General features: G+C 34.6%; 3 protein-coding genes across 3 annotated transcripts in view; all 3 read right to left on the bottom strand.

The window, feature by feature from the left end:
- Window positions 1-5502, bottom strand: part of abcc5 (ATP-binding cassette, sub-family C (CFTR/MRP), member 5) — a 45510-nt gene extending 40008 nt beyond the window's left edge. The window contains exons 1-2 of the mRNA XM_051135196.1: window positions 5357-5502; window positions 3486-3675 (exon numbers count right to left, since the gene is read on the bottom strand). Of these exons, the coding sequence (XP_050991153.1) occupies window positions 3486-3605 (120 nt within the window). The 5' untranslated portion in view covers window positions 3606-3675; window positions 5357-5502. The remainder of the gene's footprint in view (window positions 1-3485; window positions 3676-5356) is intronic.
- Window positions 5503-6691: 1189 nt separating this feature from the next.
- rpl35a (ribosomal protein L35a) lies at window positions 6692-11547 on the bottom strand. Its single transcript, XM_051135711.1, has 5 exons — window positions 11467-11547; window positions 10922-10958; window positions 10266-10418; window positions 8980-9124; window positions 6692-6759 (listed from the first exon to the last, which is right to left on the bottom strand). The coding sequence occupies exons 2-5, from the start codon at window positions 10930-10932 to the stop codon at window positions 6736-6738; spliced, it is 333 nt and encodes a 110-aa protein (XP_050991668.1). The 5' UTR covers window positions 10933-10958; window positions 11467-11547; the 3' UTR covers window positions 6692-6735.
- A 2641-nt stretch (window positions 11548-14188) lies between these two features.
- Window positions 14189-17505, bottom strand: LOC127180562 (uncharacterized). The gene is made up of 4 exons (XM_051134688.1): window positions 17360-17505; window positions 16218-16254; window positions 14470-15759; window positions 14189-14353 (listed from the first exon to the last, which is right to left on the bottom strand). The coding sequence occupies exons 1-4, from the start codon at window positions 17503-17505 to the stop codon at window positions 14189-14191; spliced, it is 1638 nt and encodes a 545-aa protein (XP_050990645.1).
- Window positions 17506-18774: the final 1269 nt, after the last annotated feature.

The raw sequence follows: 18774 nt of genomic DNA on the forward strand, positions 1-18774 counted from the left end.
CTGATAATTATCATAATCAGGCAATTACAATAATTTTTTGTGGTAATAAAAACAGACCTAAGCAAACAATAGCCTTTAAAATGATTCAAAATATACGGACATCAAAACTTGCGATGATCGTGGTGAACAGTTAGAGACATATTGATGTATTCTCCTGTGTTTGCTTAGGTTTATAAATGACTTACCTTACAAATCTGATGAAATTGCACTCCTTGCATTTCCAGATTAACGTTATAATAAACCCAAACTCAACAACAGGCAGAGATGGAGTTTGAGATGCTCCACACATGTAAATGATAACAGTTTGTGTGGAGCAGCATTTACTGTGAATGGAGCCGTTCTGAGACGCACTTAACCTACATGTGTGCAAATAATTAAGAACATATATTTAATTTAAATCATACAGTTTGTTAATTCACAATAGCACAATATGCTTTATTATGATTTTAAAATGGGTTTAATATATCATGCAGCCTTGGAAAACAGTCTAATAATGCGTTTCATGGATTCACATCTGTGGAATATGCCACTTCCGATATTTCGCTAGTTACTCGACACCGGCAAAAGCAAGGATTTTTTTAAATCTAGTACTCGAAATGAATCAAGGAATCGTGACAGTCCTAATGTATATATACAATATATAATTTATATTGTTAACAAAATGCAGTGGTCACCTCTAATTTTAAATGGAAAGAGCACAGGCAAAGCCTTAGTGTGTTTATATGAAAGGATTTCTTTTATTTGCATTATTTATTTATTTATTTTTATTTGATTTGAGATTTGTTTTACAATTTCAGTTTAGTTTTGTTATTTGACATTTCAATTTCACAAAGCAATGTGCAGCATGTTGTCTCAGAAATGATGAACAGACACCTTTTAAATTTGTCTTAAATTTCATTTTGTTAAAAAATATTGTTGAGTGAATCCCTAGTAGCAGTGTATAAATAAAAATGTATGATTTGTCATATTAACAGAACAATAAAGCAAATTTTAATGGATTCTGTTCACAGGATCAGAGTCATTTACACACTGACATAAGTTTGTACTCCGCAAGCAATTGTTTTTTTTTTTGTCCTCAAATTCCATGTTAATGGTTTAATTCAAATTTTACTGATCAAAAGGCATGTCTATTCAATTAAATTTATAAAACTTTAACAATTTATAAAAACGTTAACAATAACAGGCCCCTATGAAATGTTCTGTGTGGTCTGTTTTAATTTTTCCGGAATTTGAGTTTTATGAACACAAATATATTATCAAAAACAGTGCCAAACAAACAAATGCATAAACCTTTAACAACTTAATTAAATTTTTTTAATTTAATCAAATGAAAATGTAACAATTCTTTTTGGTTTTTTTGCCAAACAAAGTGCTGCACAACACGGGTTTACTTTTTAAAATTAAAACAAGGACAAAAAATGCTTATGTTGTAATAACTTACATTACTATTACTTTGAGAAGTACATTCTACTGTAAAACAGCAATTTATTTCTGTAACTTTTCTTCAACGTTTGCAAAATTCTGTGACTGGATTTCTCAATCATATATATGCTTTTTGACAGAAATGGGCTGAGGACATTTCAAACGCACTGAAATACACAAAGCTAATTTTCTTCTGTCAGCCAGCTGCCCCACAAATCAGCACAGCTTTAGCAACTCTGTCACCAGCTCTCATGGGAAACAGGCTGAAAACAGCCTTATCTGGGACTGATCAGAATGCAGAGAACAGAACGATCTGGAAACCAAAGGCACGCGGAGAACAACAGCTCAGGGTACTAGAAAACAGAAATGGACAGAAAATAAACTTTATAACAGAACATTCGTGTATGTTACTTACACAACAGTATAATGGGTCACGTTATTTACGTAACACTCATGTTAAAGCGCCTCGAGGTAAAAAAAGCGAGAAACTGTGAAGAATTTGACATCTCTGGTTGGATTAGATGAATGAGAGTCTGCCGTGAAGCGTTTTGCTATGCTCCTCAGCACGTGCAGGACGTCCCCCTCCCTTCCTCAGTACTCTTCCCATGTACCTCTAACGCGCTCACGTTGCACAAACATACAGCTTGCCTGAGCTCTGAGGGGGGTAGCGGCCTATCAGCAGGCAAGGCTGCTGCACGCATCACCGGAACCCAGGAACGCAATTGGCTGTCATGCCAAATAAGGCGGGACTAGATTATGTAAACAGATCCAGCTTCTAAATACAGGCCAAGCAGCCAATCACAAGCACTGCCTGCACGCACGGCATCACTAGTGATGTGCTGAGTGGCTGAGAGATACAGAGAGAGAGAGAAAAAGGTAGCGTGATGGAAAAAGACAAAGAAAACTGTGTGCAGCACGGGACCCTCTCTTAACATGCTGACAAAATGCTGACGGCACGGGTTGCAACAGACAAATGACACAACAAAGGGTTTGACTACCTTTATGAGCATAAACAACAGCTGCAGCATTTTAATGTTAATGTTAACATTAACGTTGTTGGGTTAGTTCACCCAAAAATGAAAATCCTGTCATCATTTACCCACACTCATGTTGTTCCAAACCTGTATGACTTCTGAAATATGTCTCTGGGTGTTTTTTTTGCAAACACAATGAAAGCCAGTTTTTGTTTTGGACTGCTCTGACTTCTATTGTATGAATACAAACTGTCCCACATAAGACAAAAAGTCATACAGGTTTGGGTTGGCATGAGTATGAGGAAATTAATTTAAATTTTTGGGTGAACTATCCCATTCAGCACATTTGACTTTTTGAAAAACATCACTCAGTTGGGCATGCAGTATATTTAGGGCGTATTCAAACTGGCTTTAATATGTATATGGAATGAAAAATATACCGGGATGGTAATTGTAAGGAATTCAAAAATTTGGATTATACCTGATAATTTAGGTTTGTTAATAATCTCATTAATGATTCTTTCAATACTTCTCAGTAAGGCAAAGAGTAGTACAGATAATAATGTCAAAGTATTATAGTACAGAGCTTTGTCCACATCTACAAAAAAATAACAGAGGTTCAGGAACCAATAATAAAAATGTTGTGCTGGTTGCAGTGCTTGTTTTTAAATAGAACAATTTATAAATAAAGGCCAATTTACACCAATAACGATAACTATAATGAGAATTATATATTATATTATAAGCACACTGCAGTCTTGTCGACCGCTGCTTTAAATGCTCAAGCTATTTGAAGTTGGTTGGATTGCCTGTAATTTTTTTTGGTTTTTTTATCGCTGGAAAAAAACAGTTCTTAACATGATTCCCATGTGATATGTTATAGCTCTGATGTGGACTTCTCTATTCTCAGAATAAAGACGGTTATTAAAACTTTATCTTTTATCATCCTTTGTTTAAACAGGCCATAACAAATTATTCCCTTTCATAAGAGTTTAAGAGTTTACAGTTGAGCTGCTTTCGGAAGTACATTCAAGCAATTGATTTCTAATAAAAAAATAAGAAATGACACGCAGCGTATGATGGACTAACCTGCACTTTAGACAGCTCGTAATGGTCTGCTTCAGTTCCGGGTAGTGTCTCTCTGGACGGTACGGCCCTGTACGCAGAACCAGATGCCAGACAGTCCTTTCCCAAATCATGTCCTTTCATCTTCTTTTACCAACATAGGAGCGCTTTTGTTGCTTCAACTCTGACCTTTATCTTTTCAAAGTCAGCAAATCTGAACAGATGATAGAAGAGATGGATTAATATGAATGGAAATGTTATTTACTCTTATTTAGTCAGCATTGATCGAGCACATTATATGCACAAATCCCATTTATTCCATTTAAGCCTGCCTTTGAAGTCTGGTGGTAAAGTTGTATGCAAACGACTGTATGGACAAACATTAAAATAGGCCAGTCTGTGCAATATTAATTCCAATAGGTGTTTTAGCAGGCACCTTCAGCTGCCTCAAAAACCTACCTAGATTGCATTTTTGGCCAGACAAAATATGTTCCTTGTTGAATTTAAGAAAACGTCACATTTTAAATCAAAATAGACCATAAAGATACAATATTACAAAATTTTTACCCAATAATTATTATAATTATAATTATTTAAATGCTTTTTGGCCACTCTTACTGTATTACACTAAATAAATATATTAAAATAATACAATTGATGTCATTTAAATAAGTATAAATGAACGGCGGATACTATCAACATATATAAAAGCTAATTTTTAAACATTATAGTAATGAGAATTTGATTTTAGTGCATTAAGGTAATGAAAATTCGCGAGAAATGTGCTTAATTGTATGTAATAATACTATAAAGCAAAATCTCTCCGTGCTCTTTCATTTATGTGATTTAACAATTGGCAAAATATAGTTTATTATTTTTTTCTTTCATGCACAAACATGTTCTTGACATGTTTCACGTGATTCACGTGATTCACTCGCCTGCGATGAACCAAAACTGACCTAACGATGTTGACTATTAAGGCAGCTCAGTAGGTTTTAACACACGGCCGTTATTTTGACATTACCGGACAGTTATGAAGCTGTCGTAAATGAGTATACACATTAATATATTGATCTATATAGCGAGAGAGCGGCATTTATCTGGCGAATGCTCTATTACGCTTTGACTAATAGCTGTATTCTCGGAAAACACAAAAGATATCTACATTAGATGACACTGGATACTGCATCATAAGGCTTTAAGTCTTTCTCGTGTTTATTTGAGTGTAATAGGCCCCATGTCTCTTCTATCCAGAACAGAACAAACAGTTCCCGAACAGAAGATTGAAAACAACAAACCACACGGGTTTCTTTCAGGCACATCTACAGGCTTTTTTTTTTTTTTTTTTTTAGACTAAACAAATCGCGAGGAGATATATTTAACATTACCCAAATGGATCTGTTTTTATATTATGGCTTAAGTAATCACACTCTTATTGTAATAATAACATTAATGCCTTTTTTTGGATAAAAAAATGTCACTTAATTCTGTGAAATATACGTATCCTGATCTGGATTATAATTAATCATCACGCATTATCAATAATATAACCTGCATAAACGCATTTCGATATCCCATCTAAACAGAGTGCATCATAAGAACTGTACTGAGACAATAGATGTCACCGACATCAGGATATAAGACACCTAGAAAGACGATGTCCATCACAGTAGCGCATATTCACATGAAAGACGCGTTTTGTTTAACGTTAATCGTTTTAACAGTCAATATAATAATTTGCCATAACATGTCAAATGATGGTAAAATCAGCAACGTTTTAAAATCTTTAAATTATGGTTTTAGAATTACAGATGTGTGACATGCAAAGTACACTACGCTACAAATTTTATTTTACATATCGAATAAAAGATAAAAGTGTCCACTGCAACTGATACCTGTTCCTCTGGTTGGTCTGCGGATCTTCAACAGCGGATGAAGCAAAACAACTTCGTTATAAACCAGCTATTTGAAGGACTCAGATGGAAGCCGTTATGGGAAATGCAGTGTAACGAGCGTTCGCTGCGAGTTCACATCGTTTAAGAGCCGATTTGGTGGAACTACATTACCCACAATCCACTACCCCCAGAGCTCTTTCAATGGGCGGGGCTTATTGCGCGACTGAAGGCGACGCGCATCCTCTGCAGTCAAACGCTAGTATTGCAGTGTGATAATAAGCGTGAGGCTCGGGAGTGGAATTTTACCATTCCAGAAAGTACAGTGCGATGATACTGCAAAATATGCGGACATTATTTCTCTCGTTTCATTGTTTCATGGGAAATTACACCTGACGCATCTTAACGCGGCCAGAGCTGAAGTATGGAGCAATACAAAAATATGTCCACGCATTTCCTCTCTACATACAGCCATACATGATTTAACATATCAGTTTATCCATGTAATTATATATTTGCTTAAAGTTTTTTCAAAACTGTAAATTATAAATGATTACACACCACTGTAGATACAGGTTATAAACACATAAAGCGAATGTTCTTGTGTCCATTTGCCTATATATATAAAAATATATTTGTACTTTAGACAATGAAATTAATTTAATACCAGCTACTGGTTTATTTCATACATATATATCTATACACATACATTTAAGTAGCTGGAATTAGAATTTACAGTTTCAGTGGGTAGTCACATTTAATAGCTAATATTTTCTGTAAACATTTAAGTGTTACCAGACATATTTTATTAATGTCACTTCCCAGCAGATTCACTTTTTTAGTTTCAAGATATGATTATTAAAGTTAGAACCATGCCACATTTAGTGTATGTGTGGGTAGCCTTGACAGTGACAAAGACATTACAATTAATCTTATGTACTGTTCATTTAATGTATAAAACTCACTTACACTCTAGATTAATAGACTCTGCAAACAAATTGAGTCACATGAAGACAGGTAAATGTCACTGGACAGTTTCAGCAGCTGCTCTTATTTACAATGAAATCAAATGTCCTTTCTCTGTATCCTGATGTAGAGTAAACAGACAAAATGTTCTTGTAAGAGCTTTAGTGTTGAGTAAGGAAGTGTTAATGAAACCTATAATTTCCCCTAATTGGGCTCTTTTCAGTTCTTCTACAGGCTGTTTTACTAGGGCATCGGTTCCTCTGCAAATCTGGCTTGAAACAACAGTACATTTCTCGAACTAGAAAAAGCTAACACGAGCTCATGCTTGAAGAAACTATAATACTTTGTATACTAAAGAAAGACCAGAAAGGCAACTTTTTTGACCAATTTTTTTATTATTTGTACACAAAAGGATGTTACACACGAGATGGGTACAGCATCTGAAAAACAAAGGCAAAAAATTAGTTAATTTCTCAATACTTGCTTTATTACATTCATTGCATTTCATGCATTTTGCTGCAACCATACTAACAGCTAACATGGAGTGAATCAAGTAAAACATTTACAGCATCAAGTCATGTATCACCATCTTGAAGCGGATTATAGAAGGACAAGAGAATGCATCCAATTGTACTCCTGAAGGGCCACTGTCCTGAAGAGTTCAGCTCCAACCCAACTGAACACACCTGAAGCAGCCAACCAAGCTCTTACTAGGCATACCAGAAACAGGTGTGCTGAGGCATGTTGAAGTTAAACTCTGCAGGACGGTTGCCCTCCAGAACCTAGGAGTTCGGACACCCCGTCACACGTCAAGTACAAAGACCCACCAAAATGTATTCTCATGTGTGCTTCTTTCTTATTCTAAAAAGCTGCCACATGTGAGAGAACTACAAAACCCCACTGTGACCCTGAGGAAGGCAAATATTCAAGTTGCTCTAGTTGCAATTAGTAAATTTGGAAAGAAACTATTCTTCCTTTCCAGCATAACTCCTAACCTAAACTCACATTTGCAAAATAAATGTGATTTCTGATACATTTCAAGAACTTCAATTAATACACCTTCAAAGACAAAAATTCATAAAGCTCATGAGACCAAACTACTCACTAAAACACCAACAGACAAACTTAGGTGATTAGTTCACTTCCAGAATAAGAATTTCATGATAACTTACTCACCCCCATGTCATCTAAGCAAGGGGTATCCAAACTTTGTCCTGGAGGGCCGGTGTCCTACAGAGTTCAGCTCCACCCCAAAGTAAACACACCTGAACCAGCTAATCAAGCTCTTACTAAGCATACTAGAAACTTCCCGGCAGGTGTGTTGAGGCAAGTTGGAGCTAAACTCTACGGGACACTGGCCCTCCAGGACTGAGTTTGTGTACCCCGATCTAAGCCGTTCATGTCTTTCAGAATTTCTCTATATAGTGTACTTTAATGGTGATTAATGGTGATCAATGGATTGAAGGTCCAATTTGCAGTTTCAATACAGCTTCAAATGGCTGTGCACGATCCCAGCCGAGGAATGAGAGTCTCATCTAGCAAAATGGTCATTTTATAAAAAAAATAATTCTCTTTAAATGTATATATTTAACCACAAATGCTCATCTTGCACTAGCTCTGCAATGCCCATGCACATCTTCATGCATTGTGTAATCATGTTGGTAAAGGTCATGTGTGGTTAGTTCTTATTCTTTGTATATTCCAGTTCAAAAAGGTTGGGTAGGGCGAAAAATCTTCAAAATCATCCAATCACTTTATTTTTTAGAAAAGGGCATTTGCCTTTTTTTGCATATTTGCTTTGTAAACACTGGGTTGGTTCTTCTGCCTACGTCACACGTGACCTTTTTAACAGGATTACGCAACGCATGAATTTCAGCTAGTGCAGGACGAGCATTTGTGGTTAAAAAGTATATGAAGAGTTCAGATCCAAAAGCCTCAAAGTGCCATTTGATATTTTCCCCCAAACTGAACATTTATATCAGGCTCCTATGTGTAGGTTTACTAATTTTACTTTAATGCCAATTAATAGGTTCTTGTCATTGCCATCAAAGTGAAATAACTGAACAAACATAGGAACTGGAGAAAGAAAAAACGAATTTTAGAAGAAAAATTTTAGATCGCACTTAAAAGCTTTTGCACCTGAACTCTTCACATATATTTTATATTAAGAAAATGACACTCGATAAGACCCTTATTTCTCAACTGGGATCGTTAAGAGCCCCTTAATACTGCACTAAAACTACAATTTGAACCTTCAACCTGTCAGCTCCTGTTGAAGTCCACTATATGGAGAAAAATCCTGCAATGTTTTCCTCAAAAACCTTAATTTCTTTTCGACTGAAGAAAGAAAGACATGAACATCTTGGATGATATGGGGGTAAATTATCAGGTTTTTATTTCCCCTTTAACTTGATTAAAACTTACAAGGTAGCACTAAGAGCAAAATTAGTATGACCTTTGGCAATATTAAATCAGCACTGTCTTGAATAAAAATTTTTTTACCACTGCCACTTTGTAAAGGCATGCATGTACTGGGCAAATTAAAATGGACATAACTCAAACGCAAAGTTCCAAGTAACCAGCCATACAAATCTGCTAGACTAGTAATTATGCATTTCAGAGACAGAAACAGGTATTTTAAGAAACTTTAAAAACCTTACCACACGAATCCTGTGCCCGATAGCCTTTGCAGGAAGGTTGCTCCTGAATTTGGCACGAACCATTCCACTGTTTCCATGAGCCCGTGTGACTTTACCCCAGATGACGCGCACCTTGTTGGGTTTACCGCCAGGTGTTGCAGTGGTCCTTTAGACAACAGACAAAACATGAAATAACACTGCCAACTATGGACAGAAACCAAATAAGACCATGGACAGAAATTATGAAATGTGTCCCTGCATGCAAATTTTAAAATGTTTCACAATCACCTTCAAACTGTCTATTAAAGGAGAAGTCCACTTCCAGAACAAAAATTTACAGATAATGTACTCACCCTCTTGTCATCCAAGAAGTTCATGTCTTTCTTTAGTCATGAAGAAATTGTTTTTTTTGAGGAAAACATTTCATGATTTTTCTCCATATAATGGACTGATATGGTGCCCCGAGTTTGAACTTCCAAAATGCAGTTTAAATGCGGCTTCAAGCGGTCCCAAATGCGGTTGTAAACGATCCCAGCCGAGGAAGAAGGGTCTTATCTAGCGTAACGATCGGTTATTTTCATAAAAATAATACAATTTATATATTTTTTAATCTCAAATGCTCGTCTTCTTCTACTCTCCCTGAACTCTGTTTTTTTCTGGTTCATGACAGTTAGGTTACTTCAAAATCATCCTACATCACTGTTTTACCTTTTTTGTTGAGTGTGTTCAGGCAGAACAAGACAAGCGTTTGAGATTAAAAAGTATTTAAATTGTATATATGTATATATTTTTTTTTTTAATGAAAACCGATCGTTTCGCTAGACAAGACCCTTCTTCCTCAGCTGGGACAATTTACAACTGCATTTGGGATCATTTGAAGCTGCATTTAAACAGCATATTTGCTGTTCAAACTCAGGGCACCATATCAATCCATTATATGGAGAAAAAACCTAAAATGTTTTCCTCAAAAAACAAATTCTTTACAACCCAGAAAAGACACGAACATCTTGGATGACAAGGGGGGTTGGGGGGTGATTACATTACCTGTAAATCTCTGTTCTGGAAGTGGACTTTCCCTTGAAAGTCATGCATAACCTATTTAGCTTCCACAATCTGACAATTCCATGTGAAAAAAATGACATTCAAAGAGCTGAATGCCAATGATGACGAAAAAAAATATAAAAACAGGCATCAGGAAATAATCGATTAGGATTGATAAGTGGACTGATCACACAAACATTCCAGTTTCCACTCCAGCCTTTCTTCACACATGCCACTCGTTTCTTCGAAGGCTGTGCATCACTTACTTTTTTGCCTTGTACACGTAGGCACAACGTTTGCCCAGGTAGAAGTCGACCTCTGAGCGGTTGTAGACTCCCTCAAGCTTGAGCAGAGCTGTGTGCTCACGCTGGTTCCTCAAGCCACGCTTGTAGCCAGTAAAGATGGCCTTGCTCCACAGCCTACAAGAGACAAAGTAAAAACAGTTTAATTATTTCAGCTACATGCATAAGCAAAGCAACATTTAATCTGTTAAAATCTGACATATAATAGTCAAACATCTAATTTTTTTGAACGGAACCATTTGCTGAATCTTCAGACAAAATTTAAAAGAAAAACTCTAAATGCTAGTTTGTTTTACATCATACAGCTCACATAGCATGATATAGCAGGAACATGAAACACACTGAAGGATGGGGAAAGACAAATTTATGCAGAGGCACAAACTAACCAAAAATTAGATGCAACTTACACTAACAACTTAATATATAGCAAATAAGATTTTTACAATTATACTAAAAGGCCTTCACTTGCTAAAAATGTATAAACTATTAATCAGCTGACAAAAGGCAAACCTTTCACGTTGAACCTTTATAGGTTTTATAGAATTAAATGAATTTCTGTTCACTGAACTACACATCAGTTCAGGTTAAACATTACATTGCTGACAGCTCGTATGTCTTACCTTCCAGGCATGATGCTGCTTTGACCAGGCTTTCAACCTAAAATAACAAAAAGTACAAAAAAAACACATTTAGTCTGAATGGCAACAAATACACAGTCCCTTATTGTGCAAAAACTATTCAACACGTTTACATTAAGTACATCCACAATACAGTAGAGTTAGCGTCGGAGCTGCAGCATGTTTATCTTCATCCATGCTACACTGCTAAGTTTTTATACAAAGTTATACATGATTCATAGTTGTTACTACGTCTTATCACAAGCTTAAAACAACCTTATCAGAGTAGAGACCGACATAAATAATCATGTAAACTGTGTGTTTTGACAGTAATTAGCAGAAATGAGCTCCGGTTCACAGTTTAGCCTGAGCCAACCGGATCAAACAATCCGTTTAAAATCCAAAGCATCTTATGTCATAGGAGGCAAAACTCCGCGGAATATGGACTTCACATGTATTTTTATCAATACTGGTAGAAATTGGGCTTTAGTTTACATCACACAAGACTAAAATGTCACATTTTAAGAGTCGAGCTCTAAAACGCTCACCTGATTCTGTCACAAAAATGGAGGAAAAGGCCGCTCGCAAGGAACGCTGGGAAAATGTTAGCCGCAGTGTCTGAAAATCTGCCTGACTAAAATGAAAGCGTTTTAAATGTTTTTTTTTTCGCATTCAAATTGTACTACGTTTCCATTTGCCCTTAAATCATCATAAACAGCTAAAGAAAAATAATAATGGTAATACTACTACTACTAATAATAATAAATTAATTTTCTAAAATCGCTTTGACAAGTGTACACAACCAGTCAAAAGTTTTTGAACAGTACGATTTTTAATGTTTTTAAAGACGTCTCTTCTGCTCACCAAGCTTGCATTTATTTGATCCAAAGTACAGTAAAAACAGTAAAATTTTGAAATAACTGTTTTGCATATATTTTAAAATGTAATTTATTCCTGTGATTTCAAAGCTGAATTTTTAGCGTCATTACTGTCACATGATCATTCTAATATTCTTCTATGATGATTATTATTATTATTATTATTATTATTATGTTGAAAACAGCTGAGTGGAATTTTTTCAGGTTTTATTGTTGAATAGAAAGTTCGGAAGAACAGAATTTATCTGAAATAGAAATCATTTGTAACATTTTAAATGTCTTTACGATCACTTCTGATCAATTTAAGGCATCCTTGCTAAATAAAAGTATTAATTTGTATAATTTCTTTCTCTAAGCTTTTGAATGGTATAGTGTATATATTTTTATATTTCAGATAAATGCTGATGTTTGGATCTTTCTATTCATCAAAGAACACTGTTTTAAATAATAATAATAATTAATGTTTCTTGAAGAGCAAATCAGAATATTATAATGCATTCTGAAGGATCGGGTGACACTGAAGACTGGAGTAATGATGCTGAAAATTTAGCAATCAATTACATTTTAAAATATATTATAGAAGGCAGTTGTTTTAAATAGTAAAAATATTTCACATTACAGTTTTTACTGTACTTTGGATCAAGTAAATGCAGGCTTATTTTTTTTTAAAAAACATTAAAAATCTTACTGTTCAAAAACTTTTGACAGGTAGTGTATATATAGACCTGTTCACAAACTATTTCTAGTATTTATTTCTTTATTTCTGCATGCATTTCTACACCTTAAAACAAAGCACTAAATGTTAACATAGTTTAAAAATACATATATGCACATATGTGCATTACGAAGACATAAAGAGGGAGACAGAGAGAGAAAGTACCACATGTCTGTTTCACACACACACCCATGTTGTGTTTCCATGTTATATGGGGGCATTCCGTAGGCGTAATGTTTTTTATACTGTACAAACCGTATTTTCTATCACCCTACACCTGCCTCTAAACCTAGCCCTCACAGGAGACTGTGCACACTTTTAGTTTCTCAAAAAAAACTCCTTCTGCATGATTTACAAGCCTGTTTCCTCATGGGGACCTACAAAATGTCCCCACAATGTCAAAATTTACTGGTATTACTATCGTTGTGGGGACATTTGGTTCCCATAACGTGATAAATACCAGGCACACACATACACATACTTTCATTAGACTTTATTTATTCTTCTATTAGCCTGCCACTGAAGGAAAACATATTAAAAGTGTTTAGAAAGGATGTTTTTGTTTTTTAATTAATAAAAAAAAATCAAATGTATAGCTCCAAGGTCTTGACAGATAACCAATTATTTATAAATCAAATTCAGGTAAGACTTACAACAACAGTAATCTGCAGTCTTTAAAGAAAATAGTAAATGTATTTTTATTCAGTTGTATTATACTAAGGATTGCAAGTATGCAGAAATTGTCTGGTTGTGATTGCTGTCCTTCTACACTGTAAAAAACAATTTGTTGAGTCAACTTAAAATAATTTTTAACCTGGCTGCCTTAAAATTTTAAGTTCAGTCAACTCAAAAAAAGTTTACTATTAAGTTAAACTATTAAAGTTTAAATTATACTAAGTGACAACTTAGATATTTGAATTGAATCAACTTAAAATTTTAAGGCAGCTGGGTTACTTACCCATCTGTTAAATTTAGCAAACACAAATATCTAAGTCGTTACTTAGTACAACTTAACATTTCAAGTTGACCAAACTTATTTTAGTTGACTGAACTTAAAATTTTAAGACAGCAGGGTAACAATTTATTTTAAGCTGACTCAACAAATTGTGTTTTTTATTTTTTACAGTGTACCTAGTTCTGCTTCTTATAAAATACCGAGAAGTATCAAAATCAACCTGATGACTGACAAAAAACACACTGTAGTTCCATCTTTGTAGCATATAAACTCATTACAGTTGTTTTGAAGGTCATTTACGAGCATCAAATATATGATTGTCTGCTCCACAATTGTTTCTGGTCTGGATAATAAAGCAATGTATCTACTTGGGCCATGTTTACATTTTAAAAGGACTATTGCTTTTAGGAAAGTTACATTTTGTTGCTTTCTGACATTCTTGTCATTTTGTTTGGTCTTCCAAAAGTTGCAGAAAGTCATTTTGTCCATACAAATGCTGCAGATGTTCTACATAAACCCGGCTTCATTTGCAAATTTCTAGGGACATTAGTGCATTAATGATTTCTAATGACTCTCAGTAACTATATTTAGCGACTCCTTCTGTCAGCCTCCCTGAGCTGTCTGTCCTGCTGTTGCTTCAACGCTGAGCATCCTCAAGCAGCAGTGTTTTTATCCAGTACAATTATGTTCAAGATGGCAAAAAATGCACTGGTGGACTAAATTCAGGTATGATACTTTATTTTCATTGAAAAGGAAACTGTGAACCCTGAAAATGACTTCTTTTTGGGTTCTGGAGCTGTTGTGTTTTCATCTTCATTCTCCTCTGTTGTGTCCTCAGTATCATCCTTATCCTTGCTGCCCTTCTTGAATCTGAAACGATTCTTAAGCTGAAAATAAATGACATTAGTAAAACATTACATTAGTTGCAAAACGTTTTAGTAGGCTTCTCATTAGTAAAACAGACTTGATTTCAATAAGTTAGCACAGATATTAGGTAGCACACCTTTTTAAGGATGCTTGATTTCATCATCTGTAACTTCTCTTTGAAAGTCAGTTCTGGTAGATCATCCTGTGTTGACATGTCGTGATGCTCAATCTTGACAGATTCAGCCGAGGGAAATTTCTTTGCCAGCAAGTCGAAAACTTGACTGACCACCAGCTCAGTCAGATGATCCACCACTGTCAGACCGAAATCCTCTTCTTTGATGATGAATGGCATCACTGGAGTGTTTTCAGGGAGCGTCGCAGGACGGGGGAAAGTGGAGGACACAAAAAGTCGCTGCACAAGCTCCTCCACAAAATAATGGAGAAAATCTCTAGCTGCCATTCTGACCTCATTTGAGACGCTCGTCTTGCATTGTAAGATGCAGTTCATTAAATGTGCAAGCCTTTGATTCAGACGTTCTGAAGCTGCGTAACTGTTGTCCTGCGAGCTGAAGTGACCGTTGCACTTTGACATATATAAGGCGGTCATCAGTGAGTCAAATAAGGTGGTCTTTGGCCTGTCACTGCCTGATGGATGGTCTGACTCTAGGAGGATGAGTGACATTCCACCTTCAGATGGCTCAAAAGTCGGCCACAGAACTGGAACAGACCCAGTTTCCCACATTCTGCATGCAGCAGTGGGATTATTTGACCAGGCACGAATGACATCCTCTACAATGTAGTCAATTACATTGCTTGTGACCTCCACCGAATGACTTGGGCTGAGAGCACATGGGAGTTTGCCTTCAATTGCCGCAAGAACCGTGCCGATGGCTGTCGTGGCTGCTGCGCGGGAAATGTGGCAATGTAAAACACTCAGCTTTTTGATGACACCACTGATCAGTAATTCCCCAATATCAGTGCAGAAATCGCCAGGACAGAAGTAAACGAAACATGGTGATGAGGCTGCGTTGATCTTCAGCACATTGTGATGCATCACCACATTCACCCGATGAAGAACTTCCTCCACCACAATGCCAGCGAGTTCAGATGAACGTGAGTTGTCTTCACCCAGAGAGTCACTGAAATCGCAGTCAGCGCTGTTGAGGAGACCATCCACCGTTATCCCAAAAAAATATTCAAGCGGATACACAAATGGAAGTTGTTCCATCTTCAGGATCACTGGTCTTTCTGATGTGTCCTGGTGAATATCCACAGTGGATGAGGAAGGTGAAGGCCTGTTTACGTTCACAACTGCAGATGGAGTTATGCCTACTATCTTAGACAGTTTTGGTATTAAATCAGTTGCAGTTGTGGCAGCTGACGTTGCAATGGAAGTTAACATTTGATAGATTTGCTGTCTGGAGAACTGTGTGGAAAAACGCAATATAAATTATAGTTCTTATGACGTGAGCTGGTTTTTATCACTTTAAGTTTGTGTTAGGTTAGAGTTAGGGTATTTTCAGACCTGTTGAACGTTTTGTTCCAAAACAAGGACTTGATTTGTTACAATATGATTCTTCTTGATTCATTTTGCTTTCACATGTTTATGTAAGTCACCTGTTAAGTAAAACTATCATCCTCTGCTAATAGCAAACATCCGTTAGGACGGGTTAACAAGTTAGCACTATAGACTATTATAAATTATAAAATACCTGATTCCTGCTTTAACTGATAAATTATAATTATATTTTTAAACTTTTACGGATTTCCAGATTTCACAACATAACGATTTAATAACTCCAACTTGTAACTGCTATAAATATATCCAGCTTTATCTGCATACACTTTTATAGTATAATAATTAACATGGAAAAGTTAACTTACTGGGTAGCTCAATGCTGCCTGTATCACTTCCAAATTCCTGAAAAATATACAATTGTTGTTTATAATATAATAATGCAATGTAATATAATATAATATAATATAATATACATAGAACAAGTAGATTTGAAAATGGATGGATGGATAATATAATTATAGTATAAGAGAAAATAATAAAATAAAAAGGTATTATAGAATAGAATAGAATTAAATAGAATAGAATAGATTAGAATATACCCTACATAGAACAAGCAGATTGAAAAATTGAAGGATGGATGGATTATATAACTGTAAGAGAAAATAGTAGTATAAGAGAAAATAATAAAATAAAAAGTATAATATAATATAATATAATATAATATAATATAATATAATATAATATAATAATATAATATAATATAATATAATATAATATAATATAATATAATAATATGCATAGAACAAGCAGATTAGAAAATGGATGGATGGATAATATAATTATATTATAAGAGAAAATAATAAAATAAAAAGGTATTATAGAATGAAATAGAATAGAATAGAATAGAATAGAATAGAATAGAATAGAATAAAATACAATAATATACCCTACATAGGACAAGCATAGAACAGAATTAAATATTAGAATAGAATAGAATAGAATAGAATATACCCGACATAATACAAGCAGATTGAAAAATTGAAGGATGGATGGATTATATAACTGTATAAGAGAAAATAGTAGTATAAGAAAATATAATATACTATAATATAATATAATAATACCCTACATAGGACAAGCAGTTAGAATAGAATAGAATAGAATAGAATAAAATAGAATAGAATAGATTAGAATATACCCTACATAGAACAAGCAGACTGAAAAATTGAAGGATTGATGAATAGATGGATAATGTAATTGTACAAGAGAAAATAGTAGAAGAGTAAATAATAAAATTAAAAAGATATAATATAATATAATATAATATAATATACTATAATACTCTACATAGGACAAGCAGTTAGAATAGAATAGAATATACACTATATATGATAAGTTGCATGGATGGATGGATGGATGGATGGATAGACAATAATTATATTACAAGAGAATATAATATAAACATTAGAATATAATAGAATTACGCTAATGTAAAGAACAGACATACTGCTCTGTCAGATTCCATATGAAGTTGCAGATGATTGATTGAAATGTGACATCCTTCAGCTGTGGTACAGCAAGTTGTGCAGCTAAACGGGCCGCAAAAGCCAGTTCCTGGTGATGCTCTGATTGAAGTCTATTATCACAAGCCATTGTTATTACAGGCCACTGTAATCCAAAACCAGTTACAGTAAATGTTCCAATTTTCAGATGAATGTGGCACGGACTCCTGCAATTTCACTAATAGTTTGCTGGCTATGACATCATTACAGTGTGTGATGTTGATACAGTCAAACATTCTAATGGAATGTTTGAGGAATGCAGACTACTGCTTGAGGAATACACATACATATAATGTAAAAATGGGCGTGGCAATCTCTACATTTTATGGGTGTGGCTTCCGGTCTCATCTGTGTCCAGCTATTTTTAGCTGTACAAAACAGCTCGTTTTGCTGCTTGTTATTGCAAATTGGTGCATCTTACCATATTATTGTAATGTATCTTAATTATGAATACACTGGCTTGTAGTGCAAACGTTGCTATTCTTCTCGCTATTTCCCTAAAAGACACACCAATCTGCGATATCAAATGAAAAGGACTTGACATGTGGCCAAGTACACATCAAGCAGTAAAACAAACTGTTTTGAACAGCTAAAAAAAGATGGATTCAGATGGGACCGGAAGCCACACCCATAAAATGTACAAATGACTGCGCCCACTCTTATAGGAAAAATAAGGTGGATGCTTATTAAATAGTCTGACAACGTGACATTTTTAAAACAAAATGTAAAGATGAAATAAATCTTAATTTATAACATTTTATTTTATTGCATAAATATACACTACCGTTCAAAAGTTTGGGGTCAGTAAGACTTGTAATAGTCTTTAAAGAAGTCTCTTATGCTCATCAAGGCTGCATTTATTTGATTAAAAATATAGAAAAAAAACAGTAATATTGCAAAATGTTTTTACAATATAAAATAATGTTTTTTATTTTAACATACTTTAAAATAGAATTTATTCCTGTGATTAAAAGCTGAATTTTTATCAGCTGTTACTCCAGTCTTAAGTGTCACATGATCCTTCAGAAATCATTCTAATATGCGGATTTATTATTAGAATGATCAATGTTGGATAATATCAACAGTTGTGCTGCCAAATATTTTTTGGAACCTGTGATTTTTTTTTTTCAGGATTCTTTCATGAATAACAAGTTTAAAAAGTACAGTGTTTATTCAAAATATAAATATTTTATAACAATGTAAATTATTTATTATTAACTTTTAATAAACTTTTAATTATTAACTTAATACATCCTTGGTGAATAAAAGTATTAATTTCTTAAAAAAAAAAAAAAAAAAAAAAACAGAAACAATAAAAATGTACTGACCCCAAACTTTTGAACGGTAGTGTATGTTTACA

The sequence above is a fragment of the Labeo rohita genome, chromosome 18 (genome assembly GCF_022985175.1).
Source record: "Labeo rohita strain BAU-BD-2019 chromosome 18, IGBB_LRoh.1.0, whole genome shotgun sequence".
Taxonomy (NCBI): domain Eukaryota; kingdom Metazoa; phylum Chordata; class Actinopteri; order Cypriniformes; family Cyprinidae; genus Labeo; species Labeo rohita.

What these genes read in the sequence shown, in the direction of transcription:
- rpl35a (XM_051135711.1), bottom strand. An exon ending in TACGTGTACAAGGCAAAAAA is followed by an intron (nt 9,125 to 10,265) that starts GTAAGTGATGCA and finishes TGTTGTCTAAAG; the next exon opens with GACCACTGCAACACCTGGCG. An exon ending in TCGGGCACAGGATTCGTGTG is followed by an intron (nt 6,760 to 8,979) that starts GTAAGGTTTTTA and finishes TTTGTTTTTCAG; the next exon opens with ATGCTGTACCCATCTCGTGT.
- LOC127180562 (XM_051134688.1), bottom strand. Translation starts at nt 17,505, where the DNA reads ATGGCTTGTGATAATAGACTTCAATCAGAGCATCACCAGGAACTGGCT. An exon ending in AGGCAGCATTGAGCTACCCA is followed by an intron (nt 15,760 to 16,217) that starts GTAAGTTAACTT and finishes TTTTCCACACAG; the next exon opens with TTCTCCAGACAGCAAATCTA. An exon ending in AATCAAGCATCCTTAAAAAG is followed by an intron (nt 14,354 to 14,469) that starts GTGTGCTACCTA and finishes ATTTATTTTCAG; the next exon opens with CTTAAGAATCGTTTCAGATT.